This window comes from Euleptes europaea, chromosome 6 (genome assembly GCF_029931775.1).
Source record: "Euleptes europaea isolate rEulEur1 chromosome 6, rEulEur1.hap1, whole genome shotgun sequence".
Classification (NCBI taxonomy): domain Eukaryota; kingdom Metazoa; phylum Chordata; class Lepidosauria; order Squamata; family Sphaerodactylidae; genus Euleptes; species Euleptes europaea.
In genome coordinates this window covers 11,695,657-11,718,375 of record NC_079317.1, presented here as the reverse complement: position 1 = coordinate 11,718,375, position 22,719 = coordinate 11,695,657, and the positions used below count along the sequence as shown (strand labels likewise).

At 46.8% G+C, this 22,719-nt stretch overlaps 1 protein-coding gene across 2 annotated transcripts in view; it reads right to left on the bottom strand.

The window, feature by feature from the left end:
- Positions 1 to 22,719, bottom strand: part of KCNH5 (potassium voltage-gated channel subfamily H member 5) — a 203,195-nt gene that overhangs the window by 148,853 nt on the left and 31,623 nt on the right. For both annotated transcript variants that reach the window (XM_056851652.1, XM_056851653.1), the window contains 2 exons: positions 5,441 to 5,556; positions 3,718 to 4,110 (listed from right to left, as the gene is read on the bottom strand). In XM_056851652.1, coding sequence (XP_056707630.1) covers positions 3,718 to 4,110; positions 5,441 to 5,556 — 509 coding nt within the window. The remainder of the gene's footprint in view (positions 1 to 3,717; positions 4,111 to 5,440; positions 5,557 to 22,719) is intronic.

The window sequence follows — 22,719 nt, the reverse complement described above, 5'->3', positions numbered from 1 at the left end:
CGGGGATCAGCGCTCATAAACCGTCAATCCAAGGGCTTTAGGAAACGTAACACTTTCAGTAAATTATAGTAAATGGGAGCGCTACAGGGCTAATTGTGTTCCCGTCTCATTTGTAAGGCTTGCCGCAGCATTCGGAGAGCCATCAGTGCGTGGAGTTTTTTCATGCTGCTACTGGGGAAATGAAGTGGCCCCACGTTCCCCGTCCATCAAAATCCGCAAGAGAAATCACTGACAATTGGTCTCTCTGATCTCAGTCAGACCTGAACCTAGTCCTTTGCTTAGTCACCTGTGGAGAGCAGAACTTATCTCTAGGTGATCAGAAAAGGTTAGAAATGTGATTTCTTTTTTTTTCTTGATTAATAATGTTATCGTACATGTCAACTATGAGCCCCGTGGACAGTCCTGATTTTCTGCTCCTTATGTCTCTTTTTGCATTTGGGCAAATATGTTATGGTGCCATTCTTCAGAGCTTAGCAGCTTCTCAAATTCTCTAGCAATAAATTATCAGGGGGCTGCCGATCCATCATTTCTTTCCTGCATATCCCTGTAGCTGCATACTTATGAACACTCTGGTACTGCACAGAAGTCAGCTTTCTTCTATGCAGGCGCTGAGCTATGTTTTGAAACAGCTGGGTCGTATGTTTGACACCCCTGATCTAGACACTGTGCTGACATTCTTGCTGAGTAATTCACCATAAGCCAAAAATGGCTTATTTTAAATTTCAGCTGCTGTTAGGTGCTAGTTTTAGATTATAAATTTTTTTTTTCAGTTTCATGTGCCATTTTTGGTTAAATGCAGAAAGGCAGAGTATAAATCTCCTAACTAAGTACATTCATTCCTTGTCAAATTGAAAGAACCACCAATGCCTGAAGAGCTTTCTTGGGACATTGCTGATGTCAGGTAGATTTAATCAAGTTCTCTTCTCCTTTAAGTTTTAATTTTTGACTTCTCCAGTCTGCATGCTGCTTCCCAGTTCTCTTCGACATAGGAAGATCCAGGAACAGCTCATTCCCAGTCAATTTCACTGCAAGGTTAGAGCTCTGAGCACTTTTTTGAGGAGTCTTGCAATACCCCATTATTTACAAACAGAAGCATTGATCGTAGGGGAGCAGGTAGATACGGAACAGCATGATTTCCTTCTGAGCAAAACGCCCCAGAGGAGCTGCCTTGAGAAAGGTACATAAGAAACATAAGAAAACATAAGAAAAGGTTCATAAGAAAGACAAGAAAAGCCATGCTGGGTCAGACCAAGGTCCATCAAGTCCAGCAGTCTTTTCACGAAGTGGGCCAGCCAGGTGCCTCCAGGAAGCCGACAAACGACTGCAGCAGTATTGTCCTGTCGGTGTTCCACAGCATCTAATATAACAGGAATGCTCCTCTTATCCTGGAAAGAATAGGTATGCATCATGACTAGTATCCATTTTGAATAGTAGCCATGAATAGCCCTCTCCTCCATGAACATGTCCACACCCCTCTTAAAGCCTTCCAAGAACATAAGAAAAGCCATGCTGGATCAGACCAAGGCCCATCAAATCCTACAGTCTGAACACACAGTGGCCAACCAGGCGCCTCTAGGAAGCCCACAAACAAGACGACTGCAGCAGCATTATCCTGCCTGTGATCCAAAGCACCTAATAGAACCGGCATGCTCCTCTGATACTGGAGAGAATAGGCATACATCACGACTAGTATCCATGTTGACTTGTAGCCATGGATAGCCCTCTCTTCCATGAACAAGTCCACTTCCCTTCCAAGTTGGCAGACATCACCACATCCTGGGGCAGGGAGTTCCACAGTTTAACTACGCGTTTAAGAACATAAGAAAAGGTGACTGGTCTCAGGCAGGGGTCTTTCACATCACCGACTTGCCTAGTCCCTTTAACTGGAGATGCCGGGGATTGAACCTGAGACCTTCTGCATGCCAAACAGATGCTCTACAAACTGAGCCACAGCCCCTCCCCTTGAACAAGGGGAGGGGAACCCCTTCCCCTCGGGGCCCATTCCTCCTGCAGGGCCCATTCTGAGACCATTTGGGTTCTCTCTCTCTTTTTTTTAACAGAAGCCATTTCGTGCAGTTTTCGGGAAACAGGACCCAACTCTTTAAAAAAAATCATATCCTGTAGTCTGGCTCTCGCACTACTGCCTGGGAACGCTATCTCGATCTAGTAAGTTCTGAGCACGCCAACATGATGAATGCCACCAAGTGACAAATGCCGCTGACTGCGCAAGCAACAAAGCACTATGTACACTTGATATGTCACCGATGTTAAATTTTATATTATGTAAGGCCTGCCAGTGATGGTCCCAGGGAATAAGTCATCCCAAGAACCCAGTAACTTGAACCAACCAGACAGTATGCTGAGTGCCACTAACTGCACAAGCCCCAAGCCACTTAAAATTCAGCTCATCTTCCATGCCGAAGAATGTATCAATGTGATCACTCGGGGTTATGCATGCCAGAGAAAATGGGGGCACGGCACATTCAGTTTTCAGGGTGGTGAAGGATATGATCTCGTCAGGTCTTCGAAGCTAAGCAGGGCTGGTACTTGGATGGGAGACCACCAAGGAAGACTTTGCAGAAGGCAATGGCAAACCACCTCTGTTTCTCACTTGCCTTGAAAGCTCCTCCCTGGGGTCACCGTAAGTAAGTTGTGACTTGACAGCACGTCCCCATACACACGAAGCTGCCTTATACTGAATCAGACCTTTGGTCCATCAAAGTCAGTACTGTCTACTTAGACCAGCAGCGGCTCTCCAGGGTCTCAGGCAGAAGTCTTTCACATCACCGACTTGCCTGATCCCTTTAACTGGAGATGCCGGGGATTGAACCTGGGACCTTCTGCATGCCAAGCAAATGATCTACCACTGAGCCACAGCCCCTCCCTCTTCCAGTGAGCTGTGGCATTCCCCAGACAAACTCAAACTAATGACAATGACAATATACGTAATAAAAAAGAAATGCAAAAAACCGTTATCAGCTCATTCGTAATCTAAGATAGGGACATGGGAAGCAGCAGCAACAGCAGCAAAGCATGAACACACATGAAGCTGCCTTCTACTGAATCAGACTCTTGGTCCATCAGTCAGTATTGTCTACTCAGACCGGCAGTGGCTCTTCAGGGACTTAGGCAGAGGTCTTTCACATCTCCTACTTGCCTAGTCCCTTTAACTGGAGATGCCGGGGACTGAACCTGGGACCTTCTGCATGCCAAGCAGAGGCTCTACCACTGATCCATGGCCCCTCCCACACATGAAGCTGCCTTCTACTGAATCAGACCCTTGGTCCATCAAAGTCAGTTAGGGTTGCCAACCTCCAGGTAATAGCAGAAGATCTCCTGCTATTACACCTGATCTCCAGCCAAAAGAGATCAGTTCACTTGGAGAAAATGGCTGCTCTGGCAATTGAACTCTATAGGATTGAAGTCCCTCCCCTCCCCAAACCCTGCTCTCCTTAGGCTCCATCCCCAAAATCTCCCACCGATGGTGAAGAGGGACCTGGCAACCCTAAAGTCAGTACTGTCAACTCAGACCGGCAGCGGCTCTCCAGGGTCTCAGGCAGGGGTCTTTCACATCACCTACTTGCCTAGTCCCTTTAACTGGAGATGTCGGGGATTGAACCTGGGACCTTCTGCATGCCAAGCAGATGTTCTACCACTGAGCCATGCCCCCCCCCCCCCAAGCAATCCAGGAGGGTCACACAGGCGGAGTTGGTTTACCTCGTCCACGTTCTCAAAGGCATTGATGATGTCATAAGGTAAACATGACAAGAGGTCAATCACGAACCACGTTTTCAGATAGTTCATCCTGATGAGTTTGGGGTCAGAGATGACTTCTCCTCCAGGTCCGACAAAGGTCGTGTGAAAATTCAACACAATGTCCACCAAAAAAATAACATCCACCACGCTATCCAGAACCAGCCACGCAATGTTGTTCTGCTTTGTCTTGAAGGACACGTTGTAAGGGACCATGATCGCCGTATAGAATGTGAGGATTAAGATGACCCAGTCCCAGGTGGTCTTAAAAGCGCAGTAGTGTAAGATGATATGCGGTGGAGTCTTTGGGGCTTCTTGCTTGTATTGAGGAAGAATATCGGAGCCCAGCTGGAGAACCTGAAACAACAGACATGAAAAAGTTATTATCTATTACAGGGGTCTATTTTTTATTATATATTGTGCACAAAGGTATTTAAAAACACAGGGCCAAAATGCAGGCTTCTTAAAATGCACAAACATAGTAACAAATATTACCAACACATAACAGTTGATGTTAGTACATAAAATAGGGTTGCCAGCCTCCAGGTACTAGCTGAAGATCCCCTGCTATCACAACTGATCTCCAGCTGATAGAGATCAGTTCCCCTGGAGAAAGTGGCCGCTTTGGCCATTGGACTCTGTGGCATTGAAGTCCCTCCCCTCCCCAAACCCCGCCCTCCTCAGGCTCCACCTCAAAAACCTCCCACTGGTGGCAAAGAGGGATCTGGCAACCCTATCATAAAATGACCAAAATCTGACCAGAAGTATTTCGGCCTTTTACAGGCCTCCCTGAGTGGTCCCTACATACACAGTTTTACAGTACACATCCTGACATATACACAAACGTTGTACCAGGTAAAAAATATATAAAAGCCTTTTTATCCTGAGCAGCTGGACACCATATACAAGGTGTGAGCCATGAGCCAGGTTTGAAGGCACATGGACTAACTATTTGAACATAAAGCAACACAGAATAAAAAACTTTTATATGAAATGAAAGGCCTGGGCAAGCCCTTTGTTAGTGTGCTGTTACCCCCTAGTGTCCTCTGCGCTATCTATGGGGTGAAGTGCCCCCCCCCCGAGTCCCAGCATCAGTCTAACCATGCCAGACCCACTAGCCCCCCCCCAACTCTTGTAGTTCTGACAGTAGCCATCTTTTCATGATGCGCCTACCTTAGAAGAAGAAGAATTATTGGTTTTTATATGCCGACTTGCTCTACCATTTAAGGAGAATCAAACCGGCTTACAAACACCTTCCCTTCTGCTCCCCACAACAGACACCTTGTGAGGTAGGTAAGGCTGAACAAGTTCAGAGAGAACTGTGACTAGCCCAAGGCCACCCAGCTGGCTTCATGCATAGGAGTGGGGAAACAAACCTGGTTCTCCAGATTAGAGTCCACTGCTCATGTGGAGGAGTGGGGAATCAATCCCGGTTCTCCAGATTAGAGACCACCGCTCTTAATCACTACATCACACTGGCCCAGAACCAACAAGGCAATCTGTTTAGGTATCAACATCCCTTCCCACTCCCCCTACTCCCCTGATCTCAAATACTCTTTACACCTACAGGAAAGGAGAATATGGTACTTTTACACCCGAAAGGTGGGCTGATTCTTCTTCTTCCATCTGTTGCGATTCTCTCTTCCTATTTGACACTTAGGCTGGACAGACCCTGTCCCACACTTACTTCGGCTAATCTCGAGTGTTTATGGACCACCTCAGCTTTGTTCATCGGCGTCAGCTGTTGCAGAGTGCTCCGGCTGTTCGTCAGCGCTCTTGTCAACCGAGCAAACTTCGTCCAGCCTGTGGAAAAGGGGGGGGGGGAGAAGAAAACTAGCCGTGAGCTGCATCAAGTGTGACAACCTGTTGTCTGTCAGCCATTCATCCCCTGTTGGCGCTAACAGCCGTAACCGTTTCACAGTGTCATCCGTTGTTGTTTGCGCCACTTGTAATATAATGATCATGTTTTTCCGTGCAACGGAAATGAAGATTGAAATGCACTGCTCTGGATCCCCATTGAACCACATCCTTCTGACAGCAGGCCATATCGGCAGATACAAAAATCTTTCCAAATCATATTAGCCACTGCGGACAACACAGCCACCTTATTACAGGCAATCTCCAATCATTTCCATCCTCAAGGGGCTTAAAAGCATAGAGTTGGAAGGGACCACCAGGGTCATTTAGTCCAACCCCCTGCACAATGCAGGAAATTCACAACTACCTCCACCCCCACAACCCCAGTGACCTCCTACTCCATGCCCAGAAGATGGCCAAGATGCCCTCCTTCTCATGATCTACTTGAGGTCATAGAATCAGCATTGCTGACAGATGGCCATCTAGCCTGCTTAAAAACCTCCAGGGGAGCGCTTACCACCTCCTGAGGAAGCCTGTTCCACTGAGGAACCACTCTAACTGGAAGGCCTGAACACATGAATACATGAAGCTGCCTTATACTGAATCAGACCCTTGGTCCATCAAAGTCAGTATTGTCTACTCAGACCAGCAGCGGCTCTCCAGGGTCTCAGGTAGGGTTCTTTTATATCAGATAATGCCTCTTTAATTGGAGATGCCGGGGACTGAACCTGGGACCTTCTGCATGCCAAGCAGATGCTCTACCACTGAGCCATGACCCCTCCCAGAATTCCAAAGGTGCCCAGAGGCTCAAAAAGGCTGGGGACCCCTGCCTCTCTCTTTCTTGGGCTGTGATGCCCAATTGGCAGGTGTGCTATCTGCTTCTAGGAATAATTTCTTTCCGCTGTGCACACTACGTGTATTTGTAAATGACGTAAACATGACAAATTCCAGGGGAGAAGCTGTGTTGTCTGCTGCAGCTGAAATAACAAAGGCTGTTTTCCGATGGCCAACTTAATCACAGTTAAATAAAAATAGGTGTGGATCTGGTTTGTGACTGGCTCGTGTGCATACACCTGTCTCTCCCCCTCCCATCCTTCTCACACAAAGAAATGGTGGTTTAAGACAAACTCCAGGGGCCCATAACGTACAAGGATGGGCACTTAACCAGAATTCCATTAAAAACCAAGATCCTTATCCTGCGTTCATTCTTAGGTCTTTTAAGCGTGGCTGTTTCCCTCGCCGTCACCCCTCCAATGACTTCAGGTCTTTGTTGTGATTATGCATGCCGTTTCCGACCGTCAGAGGTCACCTCGCTTTCCCCCTGCGTTTCCCCACGTTTTCACATCTGAGATAAAACAGGTCTCTGAAAACAAGGGCAAATCATGGGGAAACAGAGGGGGAGAGCGAGGCGACCTGTGACGGTCAGAAACGGCACGCATAATCAACACAAAGACCTGACGTCGTCGGAGGGGTGACGCCGAGTGAAACAGCTGTGCATAAAAGACCCTACTTTAGGATTCCAGTTAGCAGAAGGAAAAATAGCTACAGTTAAACCATGTGCTTGCATTTATACATCACAGGTAACCACAAATGACCTTCAGCCATTCCTTCATCACATTCTGCATGAGAAGAGAAGAGGAGGAGGACCAGATGAATAGCTGGGATCATACACATTTTTATTTAGCCATGATTCAGTCATGCATGCCATCACAGGGTTTCAAAGCATCTTAAAGACAAACGAAGCTTTCAGGAACGAAAGCCTCCTTCATCAGAAGCATGAATGTATCCCTAAACTTCCAGTGATCCTTTACCCAAAGGAAAGTAGATCTGCCAAAGCTGCCTAGGATTACCAGGTCCCTCTTCACCATCAGCGGGAGGTTTGGGGGGCAGACCCTGAGGAGGGCGCGCTTTGGGGAGGGACTTCAATGCCATAGAGTCCAATTGCCAAAGCAGGCATTTTCTCCAGGGGAACTGATAGCTGTCGGCTGGAGATCGGTTGAAATAACAGGAGATCTCCAGCTTGTACCTGGAGGTTGGCAACTCTATCAGGCTCTGCCCCAAAAACCTCCCACTGGTGGCAAAGAGGGAGGCAGGCAACCCTAATGCTGCCCCTAGAACTTCTGCTACTTGGGGAATTTGGGTCAGTTCAGGAAATGTGCCCAACAAAGAATATGACATGCTCTCGTCTTGTTTTCATCCCCACAGACACAGTATTTGCTGCTCATTTATTTATTTCCATTCAAGTCCACCTTTCTCTCCAAGACTGAACAACACAACCAACAAAATTAGAGAACAGTGCACCAAAAAAAAAACCCTCCACGAACAATACCACAGACAATAAAGCAGGATTAGACGACTCAAGAACAATGCCGGGGAACATTATATTTGGTACAATAAACAGAGTGATAAAAACCGGATTGCAACATTGGAGAACAGTGCAGTAGAAAAGCATAATCTGCACAATGAAGACCGCCTTAAATTTCACAGGCATTCGTTGTAACCTTGTCTTATCTGTTTTTTCGGTACACAGGACACATCTTAATTTGAAGAGATCTTAAACTATCTCAAAGCTTCTTGTGAGCCGCAGGTTTGGAAGATTTTTTCCCCTGACATCGCTGATGGCTTCTATGAAAGCAGATATAACTTGCTAACATTATAGTCTGCTCTCCAACCCATCTAGTACATTTTGATATTTTCCTTCCACCGAGCTTGGGGTGGTGTACCCAGTTCATCCTGTTCTCATTTTTCCCCCTCTCAACAACCCCGAGAGGTAGGTAGGGTTGCCAAGTCCTTCCCTCCTCTGGCAGGAGATTTTGGGGGCGGGGATCGCACGTGCGTGGCCGCGAGCAACACAATCCCGTCACTTCCGGAAGCACTGCAGCGCGACGGGATGATTTGCCACTCAAACCCCCATTTGAGTGGTAAATCGTCCCATCATGCTGCAGCTCACCATTCCAAGCCACCTGGGAACCCTAGAAGTAGGTAGGGTTGCCAGGGACCTCTTCACCACTGGTGAGAGGTTTTGGGGGCGGAGCCTGAGGAGGGCAGGGTTTGGAGAGGGGAGGGACTTCAATGCCATAGAATCCAGTTGCCAAAGTGGCCATTTTCTCCAGGGGAACTGATCTCTATCGGCTGGAGATCAGTTGTAATAGCAGGGGATCTCCAGCCACTACCTGGAGGTTGGCAACCCTATGTCTACCCCTGAGGAGGATTAGGGACAGGTGTCCTTATTCTGGCTTCAATAGGGTTGCCAGGTCCCTCTTCGCAGCCGGCGGGAGATTTTGGGGGCGGAGCCTTAAGAGGGCGGGGTTTGGGGAGGGGAGGGACTTCAATACCATAGAGTTCAATTGCAAAGCGGCCATTTTTCTCCAGGTGATCTGATCTCTATCGGCTGGAGATCAGTTGAATTAGCAGGACATCTCCAGCCACTACCTGGCAGCTGGCAACCCTAGGCTTCAGGCATATTGGCAGCTGGTTCCATAACCATAAGTGACTGCAGGATTACGTCTGAATATCAGCACTAGAAGAAACATTAAAGGAAGCCTTGACCTCTGAATTGCATTTTTGGCCCTCTAGGGCAGGGGTCCCCAATCTTTTTGAGCCTGCGGGCACCTTAAGAACTGAGACACAACTTGGTGGATGCAGCCACAAAATGGCATAGCCTACCATTGGTCACCCAGTAAAAATCCTTGTGCTGAGGTGGCACCTGTTGCCAAAGCAACATTTTTAAAAATGTGCACAGCCAATCAAATCTCCTGTAGCCAATCAGAAGCCTTACTGGGCAAAAGAACTCAATGGCCCCACCCACTTTCTAAAAAACACTTGGCAGGCACCAGGAAAGGGCTGCAATGCAGAGGATGGCGCCAAGTTGCTTTCTGTTGCCCCAAAAGGTCAGACCAGACCCAATGGGTTGAAATTAAATCAAAAGAGTTTCCGTGTAGACATTAGGAAGAATTTTCTAACAGTTAGAGCGGTTCCTCAGTGGAACAGGCTTCCTCAGGAGGTGGTCAGCTGTCCTTCCCTGGAGGTTTTTAAGCAGGAAGCTAGATGGCCATCTGTCAGCAATGCTGATTCTATGACCTTAGGCAGATGATGAGAGGGAGGGCATCTTGGCCATCTTCTGGGCATGAAGTAGGGGTCACTGGGGGTGTGGGGGGAGGTAGTTTGGAAATTTCCCCTGCATTGTGCAGGGGGTTGGACTAGATGACCCTGGTGGTCCCTTCCAACTCTACGATTCTATGGGCACCATGCTGGGAAATCCTGATCGAGGGCAACTGATTGGTCACAATGTGATACAGGATGCTGGACCTGATGCTGGCCCTTGGGGTCTCTTTTCATGTCATCTAAGGCCCCCCCCACCAATTTCCGGCTTTTGATTCTCTGTACAATGCAAGATGTTTCATCTCAGCAGGACCTGCTCAGATCTCTTCTGCAGTCGCTTTAGGTGCAGTTCAGTGGCAATTCTCCCTCTCTCTCTTCCTTCCTCCTTGAGCAATTTCTTCCCTGCCTTCATCCTGGAATCTATACAGATGTGACACTTATTTACAAAGACCTTGGAAAGAAAGACTGGCTCCTGGAGTAGGCTGTATTCTCAGGGTGTACAAAACAATTCTTAGAAGGGCTCAGATCTAGCCTTGAAGTGAGCTATACTTAAAGCATATCGAGAGTGGATGCTAAGATGATCCATCCCGTCAGTTTCCTTTGATCAGCGAATGCTTGCTGGATTTGTGCCAAAGTAGCAAAAGCTTTTTTCCCCTACAGTTCTAAATCCTACCGTCTGGCCCGATGGGATGGAGAAAAAGTAGAGAGAAAAACCAAATGAGCCTATAAGGGAGGGTTGCCAACGTCCAGGTAGGACCTGGAGATCTGAGATGATAATTGACCTCCAGACTACAACGATCGTACAAAGACTACAAAGATGCCAAATATATTAGGTGCTGTGGAACACAGGCAGGACGGTGCTGCTGCAGTCGTCTTGTTTGTGGGCTTCCTGGAGGCCCCTGATTGGCTGCTGTGTGAACAGACTGCTGGACTTGATGGGCCTCGGTCTGATCCAGCAAGGGTTTTCTCCAGGTGGTTATACACAAAAAATCAAAATAATCAGTACCAACAAGTAGTGTCTGTATTTATAAACATGTATTTAATAACTATTGTGCATTCCTATATCTAACTAAGCTAGCTTACAAATGACTAAAGTGAGTCATGAAAGGTCTCAAAACAAGCCCGGTTGTCAATCAATCACTACCTTTATTGGCATAAAAGCCCGGTTTTCTCCAATACATTCCACATTGTGATCATTACATAATAGATACCAATGTTCATAGAGTCCCCCTACCAAAGCAGCCATTGTCTTAGGGTTGCCAGCTGCAGGTTGGGAAACACCAGGATCTTTGGGGGGTGGAGCCTGAGGAGGGTGAAGTTTGGGGAGGGGCGGGACTTCAGTGGGGTACCGTGCCATAGAGTCCACCTTCTCCAGGTGAGCTGAGCTCGGTTGCCTGGAGATCAGGTGTAATAGCGGGAGATCTCCAGCCACCACCTGGAGGTTCAACCAAGTCACAGCACTAACGGCCATAACGTAACCGCAACCATCATCGCATGCGCGCGGCCACGCACACACGTGATCGCCGCTCTTGCCTGGCAACCCTAACAACACCCCTGTGACGTAGGTCAAGCAGAGAGTGTGTGACTGGCTCGAGGTCACCCACCAAGCTTCCACGGCAGGGTGGAGATGCGAGCCTAGGCCTCCCAAATCCTACTCGAGCACGCTGTTCTCCACACCACGCTGTCTCTCTGTTCAGATCTTTATATCAGAATCGCCCAGAGGAAAGAGGGGCCGAAACCAGATTAAAGCATCCCGGCAGCCGTCCGGTCAACCCTATTTGCCAGCGAGAGCCATGTCCGTTCGCCACGGCTGACGCCTTCGTTCGCCTGAAATATCTCAGCTTAGTCAGCTATTTCAAATTTTCGATGGCAGATGGTCCGTCAGTCAAGACGTTGAGGTCATTAATCTGCATGGCCATCAGATTAAAGCTTTTCATATCCCCCCCCTCACCCCCGGTTTGTCTTTCTACCAGAAACAACAGATCGTGCCTCCTGCTGATGTCTCAGGGTTCCCTCAGGTCTTTCTGTGCTGACAGAATATAGAATGACCGAAATATAGAATACTGAATATTCTTGGAATTTATTTATTTATTTGGATTTGTATCCCGTTTGGGAAATAGTTTTGTTTTGTTGAACACATGAACACACGGAGCTGCCTTATACTGAAACAGACCCTCAGTCCATCAAAGTCAGTATTGTCTGCTCAGACCGGCAGCGGCTCTCCAGGGTCTTTCACATCACCTACTTGCCTGGTCCCTTTAACTGGAGACGCTGGGGATTGAACCTGGGACCTTCTGCATGCCAAGCAGATGCTCTGCCACTGAGCCACAGCCCCTCCCCTACTGCTTTTAAGGAAAACCCTTGGGCTACAATATTGCTTTCAGTGACACAGATGCAAGGCCAATGAATGCCCTGCAGGTTTCTGCGGGCAGAAGTGAGCCCTGGATTTGCAACCTACTGGTTTTGGGATGCTTCAGAGGCCGGGGGGGGGGGGTCACCCATTTCTAGACTGACCAATTCCCCAGTATTGGGCAAATCGACCAGGCTGCCCACCAACCCTCAGCTGGTCGGTGGGTGGAAGAGGGCCAGGTCAAGAGTGGGGGAAGTGATCATCACTTCCGGGTGAACCTGGAAGTGCTGCAGAGGCTCTAGCAATCGCCTCTGAAAACTCTATGGTTTCCATGGTTCCTTGGGCATGTAGAGCAGGTACTTCCCCACAGAGCCGCCACCGTTTGCCTTGGCCGGTGATTGAGAACGGGATACAAATCCAAATAAATAAATAAATTCCAAGATGGAACAGGCGATGGTCTTTTATGCAGGGGTACTGGGACTCGCTTCCAGACTGACTCGGTTGTTCCTGGGAGTTACACATGAGTTTTCCATCCCTCGGAGTTGACCTCGCGCCCACCCTGCACTCTCTCCGGGTCTTCCCAATGCTCTTTTAAAGTGATCCTTAGTTCTTCTCCAAGATCAACCCATGTCAAATCATCGCCGTTACCCGCACCAAAGGGCGGATCTCTCTACCCACGTCTGCTCACATCCCCATTCTCATGTTTCCTCCTCTCACTCCTCCAGCCAGCCAGCCAGCCTTCAGCCATCCCCTCCATGAAGCCCCGGGAAGCCATTGATACCGGAGAGGTAAGCAGCCATGTGGAGTTAGTGGTTAACAGCGGTGGTTTAGACCAGTGGACTCTGAACTGGTGAACCGGGTTTGATTCCCCACTCCTCCACATGAGTGGCGGACGTTAATCTGGTGAACTTGATTTGTTTCCCCACTCCCACACATGAAGCCAGCTGGGTGACCTTGGGCTAGTCACAGCTCGCTTAGAGCTCTCTCAGCCCCACCTACCTCAAAGGGTGCCTGTTGTGGGGACGGGAAGGTGATTGTGAGCTGGTTTGATTCTGCATTAAGCGGTAGAGAAAGTCAGAATATAAAAACCAACTCTTCTTCCTCTTCCACTTCTTCCTCTTCCTCCTCTTCCTCCTCTTCCTCCTCCTCTTCTTCTTCTCTGGCTGCCCTCCACCATTTTTCTTTCTTTTGACATGATGGTTTATTGTTAAATTGTGAAAAATACAAATAAAAATGAAGAGAGAGGCAGCTAAGGCTAAGATCTAGTGCTCCCTTGCTCACCCCCCAACCCCTGGGTAACCCCCCCAAATGTGGGGGGGGAGGATGCACAGGATTCTGAGAATTCGAATCAGAAATGTGTAGGTCAAGAGACCATCAAGCCCAACATTTAATTCCCATGCATAAAAGACCATTGTCTTTGGATTTTTTGCACATCTCTCATTCAAACAGGACGGCAGGCAGTTTTTTGGGTGGGCAAATGCTCAGCACCATGGCTGATGATCTCCAGGCGCACTGTTAGAAAACCACTGACTCAGGAAATAGCCTAGGACATTCCCCACGCTCGGTACACTTGAGCTTTGACTTTGGATCTTCCGGGCCCCTGATTTCCCTTCCGCAGCAGCGAGGCCCCAAGGCTCTTCTTCAGCAGTGGCATAGCGCGGTTCACAAGCAAAGTTCTCCAAGCCGAACGGAAGCTTTTTCTCGGGATGCATTTAAGGCTCTAGCTGCAAGGACAAATTCCTCACGTCTAAATGCACCGAGAGGCTCAGGACGGGGCATCAGCTTGGTAGAGCTCTGGGTAAGTCAAGCAAGCAGAGAAGCAGGGATGCATCCCAGCCTCTGCCTCGGGGGAAGATATAATTTTCTGCAAAAAAGAACCCGCCACGTTCATTCATTTGCCTTTTAAAGCCAATGAGGCATTCAGAACATGACTTCTCATGCGGTGGCTTGGCAGGACATTGAGGGAAAGGCTCTGCTTCCAGTCTTCGTTTAGGCTAATGACAGTTTAAAAAATGTGTCGCTTGCCAGAAATCGGCAGAGCACTTCAGTGATTTTGTCCTCCTGATGCTCAGCTGTAAATCTACGGCGTGCCTTTCTCCTCTGAGAATGGAGGGCTGGAGCGTTCCAGCGGCTTGATTCCGGCGGCATGAAGATGAGCGCCAAGTTTTTGTCGTTGACTTCGACAAAAGTCCATCTGCCGTTGAACCAACACGGAGCAGGGCGGGAGACGTGTTTCCAAAGATGCAACAGTCGCATGGTAGGATGGCATGACTAAACATGACTCCCAAGTATGTCTCCACCATTTTTTCTTTCCCATAGGTTGGCAATCCTATCCCCATGAAGTGATTAGGTAAAGGTCCCCTGGGCAAGCACCGGGTCATTCCTGACCCATGGGGTGATGTCACATCCCAACGTTTACTAGGCAGACTTTGTTTACGGGGTAGTTTGCCAGTGCCTTCCCCAGTCATTTTCCCTTTACCCCCAGCAAGCTGGGTACTCATTTTACCAGCCTTGGAGGGATGGAAGGCTGAGTCAACCTTGAGCTGGGTACCTGAAACCACTGACAGGAAGTTTTGGGGATGGAGCCTGAGGAGGGCGAGGTTTGGGGAGGGGAGGGACTTCAATGCCATGGAGTCCAAAGCACTTTACAAGGAAGAAGAAGAAGAAGAAGAAGAAGAAGAAATAGTTTTTGTATGCTGACTTTCTCTACTACTTAAGGGAGACTCAAACTGGCTTACAATCACCTTCCCCTCCCCTCCCCACAATGGACACCCTGTGAGGTAGGTGGGGCTGAGAGAGCTCTAACAGAGCTGTGACTTGCCCAAGGTCGCCCAGCTGGCTTTGTGTGGAGGAGTGGGGAAACAAACCCAGTTCACCAGATTAGCCGCCGCCGCTCCTGTGGAGGAGCGGGGGATCCAACCTGGTTCTCCAGATCAGACTCCACCACTCCAAACCACCGCTCTTAACCACTACACCACGCTGGTATCAGAAATATGTAAACCTTATATCCTGGGTAGCTAGATGTAAATAACACCAATCATCAGTCTCTCAGCATGTTAATTTGCTCACACAAGCATCTGGTCCAAAAAATTTAGGTTTCCAGATGTGACACAAGAGGTCGAAATGCGTATGGTCTATTGGTGATTTATATTTTGTACATTTTGTATGTTATCAACAGTAAGCTTTGTCAGCCATTTTGTGGTTGGCGCCACCTCCTGCAGCAGCCATTTTTGTGGCTGCACCCACCATTCATCACCAGTATCTACTTAAGACTGCAGGTGGAGGTGCAATTCAGGAATGGCTTTATCTGTAGGATTGCCGGGTCCCTCTTCACCACCAGCGGGAGGTTTTGGGGGCAGAGCCTGAGGAGGACAGGGTTAGGGGAGGGACTTCAGTGCCATAGAGTCCAATTGCCAAAGTGGCCATTTTCTCCAGGAGAACTGATCTCTATTGGCTGGAGACCAGTTATAATAGCTGGAGATCTCCAGCTAGTACCTGGCGGCTGAAACAAATTCTGACACGGAAGCGCTCACACAAACCACAATTATATCATCAAAAAGCTAATACAGCCATAGGTTACAAAAGTATGCACATCAAAAAATCTACACAGTGAAATGCTCACGATAAAGAATCTTATTAATAATCAAACTAATGCTATTAATCCGTGGAACATTCAACCATGCAGTAGTAATTAGTTCACTATTAAATTCCACATGAGTGCAAAAAAGTGTCCCAATTGACAGTTTTTATTCTTTTCCAGGTTGCACATGTGCTTTACTGAAGCAGGGAGTTCCAGGAGGAGGAGACTGGTTTTTTTCTCGAGATAACCCCGTTTTGGAGTCCTTCATCAGTCCCGTTCCAAAACATTTTTCTTCATCTCTAATTTTCATTTCTTATAATGTTGGATACACCAGACTCCATGCTTAATCTGTTCCCCTCAGGGATACTTGGTTCACTGGCGTTTGGCAACCCTATTTATCTGGTAGACAATTCCATGCTGATTCTAGAGAAGGCCAGGCACAATATAATCTTTGCGCAAATGTCTCTCAGGAAAAGACTCCGAATCTTTCCACAGATGGGCGACCTCTCCTCAGACAGAATGAGAAAGTACTTGGTTATCTCCTGTTTCCCTTCTATGAAGAAATGGGAAACATTTGCAATCCTCATTTACAGGCCCTGAAATTCTACAGGCTGCCAGCTCATTAAAATGCCAACATAAGCACTGCCAAATACCCTCACTGTTCAATTTTTTTAGACATGTTGAATTGCTGCCGCTAAATGTTTTAAGGACTCACTTTAATAATAAATGCAAACTGTTGCATTGTTCTGCAGACCCAAGAACTCTACTTTGGAATACAAGACGACGACTTGTGCTGAATCAGACCTCTGGGCTATTTAGCGTTGCTGACTTCTTCAAGAATGTAAGAACATAAGAAAGTCTCTGCTGGATCAGACCAAGGCCCATCAAGTCCAGCAGTCTGTCCACACAGTGGCCAGCCAGGTGCCTCCAGGAAGCCACATTAATTTTGTAGTCCCGTTTTATTGTATATGTATGCTGATTTTATTGCATTGTTCATTGTATATTGTTTCTACTGCATTATTGTTAACCGCGTAATCTGCTGTCATTAGGGATACCAGTCCCTGCTGGGGGGGGGATCTCCTGCTTTGGGACCCCTCCCCACACCGCCGTTCAGCCAGCTAGCAAGGGGTCTTACCAACAGGAAACCGTGGCCTAGGCCTCTGTCGCCAGCAATGCGCCGACGTCATTTCCAGCGGGCACCACAAGCAATGGCATCCCATCACCGGCAACATGAGGACACTCTGGTATTTGGGTAGGGCTGCCAACCTCCAGGTAGTAGCAGGAGATCTCCTGGTATGACAACTGATCTCCAGCCGATAGAGATCAGTTCCCCTGGAGAAAATGGCCTCTTTGGCAATTGGACTGTATAGCATTGAAGTCCCTCCCCTCCCCAAATCCCGCCCTACTCAGGCTCTGCTCCCAAAACCTCCCACAAGTGGCAAACCCTATATTTGGGTCAAAAACTCTATGCTGAAAATTCGTTTCGATCAGAGTTTTGGGGCGCCCCCATGTCGCTGGCAATGTGATGACATCACCTTTGGTGTGCTCTGAAAGTGACGACGACATATTGCGGGTGACAGAGGCCTAGGGAGTTTGCTGCCAGTAGGTTCCCCACCCCACATCCCCCGCTGGTTGCCAGCAAGTCCCTGGCAACCCAGCTGTTATGGTCTGATATGCAAATAGGCTTGCCAATTGCCCAGGACATGAGCAGCTGACTCCAATCGGGTTGGTTTCCTCACCCCTCCACATGAAGCCAACTGGGTGACCTTGGGCTAGTCACATCTCTCTCAGCCCCACCTACCTCACAGGGTGTCTGTTGTGGGGAAGGGAAGAGAAGGTTATTGTAAGCTGGTTTGATTCTGCCTTGTGGCAGAGAAAGTCAGCATACAAAAACCAACTCTTCTTCTTTTTAGGATTATACTGCAAGTAATGAAAGGTTTAGGACATGAAAAATTGTTGCTTTCCTCTCCAACATCGTGCCTCCTACAGTAAGAAAATTTGCTCATGTAACTTTCCCATGCTGTTAATTTCTTTTTCAGGTAGAAGCAATCACCGTTTCTCTTAGGTAAGAAATCTATAGTAGTTACTCTGTATCCAAAGCAGATTAAGAAAATGTTCTCTAATACGTACGGTGGAGCTTTGAAAAGTAATTTAGCCCTAACACCACATTATTCATCTTGTTAGCATTGAAAGTGAGAGAAAAGTATATTAACCACTGGAACAATTTTTGGAACAGCCCTAAGAGAGAGGAACCATCAACTGAGCGTTCCAAATTAGTTGGGTTGTTTCATAAATTACCCACGAGCCGCTGGACAGAAAACGGCGTTTCGCCTTTTGCAAATCAACTTTCCATTGATTTGCGCTTCTGAGCGGTGAGACGGTTTTTCAATAACGAGACATCTAAACGACTTCAGGGAGGCAGGGAAGGTAAAGATAGTCACTATTCTTGGGCACATTAGGAAATTCTCAGGGAAGGGGGGAAAGAAACATCCACAATCAATAGCCCTATGCAGATAGGATCGCCAGCTCCGGCTTGGGAAATACCTGGCGGTTTGGGGGTGGAGCCTGTGGGGGGCAGGGTTTGGGAAGGAGAGCGACCTTGGGCAAGTCACACTCTGTCAGCCCCACCTACCTCACAGGGTGTCTGCTGTGGGGAGGGGAAGGGGAGGCGATTGTAAGCTAGTTTGAGTCTCCCTTACGTGGTAGAGAAAAACCTTCTTCTAGAAAGCTATGACTGTACATTATGGAATACTGGGCTATATCAATTTTATACAGAAAAAAATAACAAGACGCTTTGGTGGTTCCCTGAAAACATCTTGTCTGGAAGAGGAGTCGAGCTAAATCAAGACGATATCTTTAGTAAGAAGATTTTAATGGGTTGGGATCAATATGCCCCTCTTATTGCTAGAGCATCATCTCCTTTAGCATCTGTCTTGTATCATGAAGGTTTTTTGGACACTTCCCAGGATGGAAATTTTGTATGTTGGGAGAAATCCTAATTGGATAGACTGGATTCTTTTCTGTATCTTTTAAAGAACAAAATCACACATTTCTTAAGAAGCTGCTTACAGTTTTCGTTAGAAGGTTCCACATTCTTCCTGATAAGGGACGTTGGTAACAAAATAGATAGGGAATGTAACTTGCTGAGTAATTTACTCCCCTTTTTGAAAGTTTTACATCATAGGTCTTTTATGTCATAGGTTTTATGGAAAAGATCTTTTTTTACTATCAAGAAGAATTAAAAAAAGGAGAAGAAGGAGAAGAAGAAGAAGAAGAAGAAGAAGAAGAAGAAGAAGAATTGGTTTTTATATGCCAACTTTCTTTACCTTTTAAGGAGAATCAAACCAGTTTACAATCTCCTTACCTTCCTCCCCCCACAAACGGCACCTTGTGAGATAGGTGGGGCTGGGAGAGTTCGGAGAGAACTGTGACTAGCCCAAGGTCACCCAGCTGGCTTCATGTGTAGGAGTGGGGAAACCAACCCAGTTCAAGAGATCAAAGTCCGCAGCTCATGTGGAGGACTGGGGAATCAAACCTGCTTCTCCAGATTAGAGTCCACCGCTCCTAACCACTCCACCACACTGGCTCCTTTCAATATAAATCTGTGAAGCCAAGGGTTCCCCTAGACATTATAAGACACAATGTCTTCTTGACTAACCCTAAGACCTCTTTAAGCAGGGCATTCCAGAGTTTGAACCTGAGATTTGCTGCATATTTCTACTACTAAGCTATAGACCCCGTATCCCAAATGTAGTGCTTGTGAGCACCACACAGTACCCACCAACACGTTTCATGGTGCCCGCCAAGTTCTTCTAAAAAGTGGGCAAACCTAGGGGGACTTTTGCACCCTTCATTGGTATCTGCTGTATCTGACAAAGGGAGCTTTGACTCAAAAGCTCATACCCCGGAAATCTTGCTGGTCTCAAAGGTGCCCCACAGGACTTGAATCTAGCAGGACACCCTAAATAATAACACAATTGATTCCATCACAAGCTTTCATGAGACAGAGATCTCTTCTTCAAATGCATTCATACATCCCTTCATCTACCTGAAGATATGAGCTCTACCTCACAAAATAAATGCAACAAAAGCTGTTGGTCTTTAAGGTGTTACTGGTCTACTACAGTTGAAGAAGAAGAAGAAGAGGAAGAGGAGGAGGAGGAGGAGGAGGAGGAGGTGGTTTTTATATGCCAACTTTCTACAGATGGCTTCATGTGTAGGAGTGGGGAAACCAACCGGGTTCACCAGATTAGCCTCCGCCGCTCACGTGGAGGAGTGGGAAATTGAACCTGGTTCTCCAGATCAGAGTCTACCGCTCCAAACCACCGCTCTTAACCACTACACCACATACTACAGACTAACAGTGCAATCCTAAGCAGAGCTACATGCTGCTAAATCCACTGAAACCATTTGGCTTAGTAGGGTATAACTCTACTTAGGGTTGTACTGTGTTGGCCTTTTGACTTCTAGGGGCTTAAACTGGAGTATCTCCACATAGGACTGTATTTTAACATGACTACCCCTATAGAATTCTCAAATCAAAAGCCAAATTTTTCAGTCGAAAGAGTAAGGCCAAGAAAATTCGTAGTACCCCTACTAAAGGAAGGGACTTGTCTGTTGTGGCACTTCATTTGTGGAAATACCCCATTACTGGCACTAAATCTGCTGGGAAGTGCCACATAAAGACATTTTGCCCAGGCAGCTTTGGCTAGGTTTCTTTTTTCCCATCACTGCATCTAAGTAATCATCTCCTGTGATTTATTTATTTATTTATTTATTTGGAAGGCCGCCGAGCTGCCCCTGTTTTATCAGTCAATTGATTTGATTTGATTCTCCTGCTCATTTTATAAGCTGCGGTTTCGCTGTTCATCGTTGCAATTGCATTTTTATCGAACACAAGTCCATTTAAAGCCCATTTTGATCGAGGGCTCCCCGTTTCAACATATGACTTAAAAAGACAGACGCATTATAGAAGCTTGTTTTATCAGGGTTTACAGTTGTCGGAGGGAGTGCATTTCTGATTGAAAGACGGTCCCTTTCCAGCCTCCACGTGAACTAGCCGTTTTGAGAGTGGGGCCAGATTGAAAATCAAGACCTTGGAGGGGAATCATTCCCTCTGCAGGACCCATTTCAACGACCCATTCAGTCCCTGATTCGTATTACGTTATTATTGGAAATTCCATTCCCTAATAGGGTAAACAGTCATGGTTACGGGATGTAGCAATAACGTTATGGTATACCAGAATACATTGGGAAACGGAGACCAGCGTGCATTAGCATCAATATTTCAGTTGCATTGAATTTTTCACTGAAACTCAGTCTTTCGTGAATAATGGCCCCTGCCTCTTATTTATACACTCTTCCGCTATTGCAAGATAGTGATATTTTACTTATATATTATGTACAGATCTCACAGCCTCAAAAAAACGTAAGAAGAAAGTGTTTTTTTTAATGAAATTGGGCTTTTCAAGCTACAAATATTATCGCTTCCGAGTGATGTGTGATCCCGCTGCCTCTTCCCCCTCCCCTTCCAATTCCTGCATTTTCCTATAAATTGTGATTTATGTATCTCTCTGGCTCATAATTCTAGCTGTAAGGCCTCTAAGTAGATTGCAGTGTTGTTTGGAAAAGGGAGAAAATATATTATGCATTTGCCAGAGCATAACGCCTGCATCTCCGAGTAGGGTTGCCAACCTCCAGGTACTAGCTGGAGATCTCCTGCTAATACAACTGATCTCCAGCCGATAGAGACCAGTTTCACCTGGAGAAAATGGCCGCTTTGGCCGTTGAACTCTATGGCATTGAAGTCCCTCCCCATACTCCACCCTCCTCAGGCTCTGCTCCAAAAACCTCCCACCGGGCATTCAGGGAAGCTGGGAGATACTTTGATTCTCTAGTCTTTTGTCTTTTTTCTAATTTACATCCAAAATAAATTGTTCAAGAAGAGAAAAAATAAGAACAAATGAAGAAAAAACTTGCCTATTTAAAGATTTGCATGTGTGTGTGTGTGTAAAATGCCTTCAAGTCGCAGCCAACTTATGGCGACCCCTTTTGGGGTTTTCATGGCAAGAGACTAACAGAGGTGGTTTGCCAGTGCCTTCCTCTGCACAGCAACCCTGGTATTCCTTGGTGGTCCCCCATCCACATACTAACCAGGGCTGACCCTGCTTAGCTTCTGAGATCTGACAAGATTAGGCTAGCCTGGGCCATCCAGGTCAGGGAAAGATTTGCATCCAAGTAGTTAAAGACCATATTTTCTCAATGTCTTTGATACTTTTGCTTTGTTGTAAAGAAGTCAATCATTACTATAAATCCTCTTATTTTCTGTACCCATAATTGTGTATTTGGAAAAGAGGGTTGTTTCCAAAATTGTGTGAATTTCCATATGTACCATGGTGATTACATTTTAAAAGATCACCTGAAATTTTCTTCCTACCATTGACAAGTAACTCATATGTAATAACTCTGCCCTTGATAGAAGAGCTACTTTAAGTCCAAATTTTAACATTTTCAAAAAAACTTTCCCCAAACCCCCACCAACCAAGGGCGAAAACGTCGCTTTATCCTCCTTTAATCTCTGTTTTAACCAGGATCGCACATTAGGCGAAACACATGTGTTCGATCCTGGCTGAATCCTGGCTGAAACGGATTAAAGGAGGATAAAGCAACCATGCGTTTTTGCCCCATGTGTGAATTAAATCAGCATTTGAGTTTTTACAGTACCAATATTGTCCTGATGTTCTAAATGTATTCCGCCTGCATTAATCAGTTTTGAAACTGGGGTAAACAAAGGCATCTTTGCAAAAAGTAGAGCTGAAGAACTCAACTTTTTTTTGCAAGACAGGTAGATTTACAAAGAGCAAATAGATAGATAGCCCATTTACCCAAAAGGAATAAAACCCTGGATGTAAGACGATTCCCCTAAAAAAGTTATTACAAAAATGTAGAATAAAATCTAGCATGCGGGGGGAAAACTAGTCTTCCTTTGGGTTAATAGAGTAGACCAGGGGTCCCCAACATGGTGCCCATGGGTTCCATGCTGCCCACTGACACCTTTTCTGGTGCCTGCCAAGTGTTT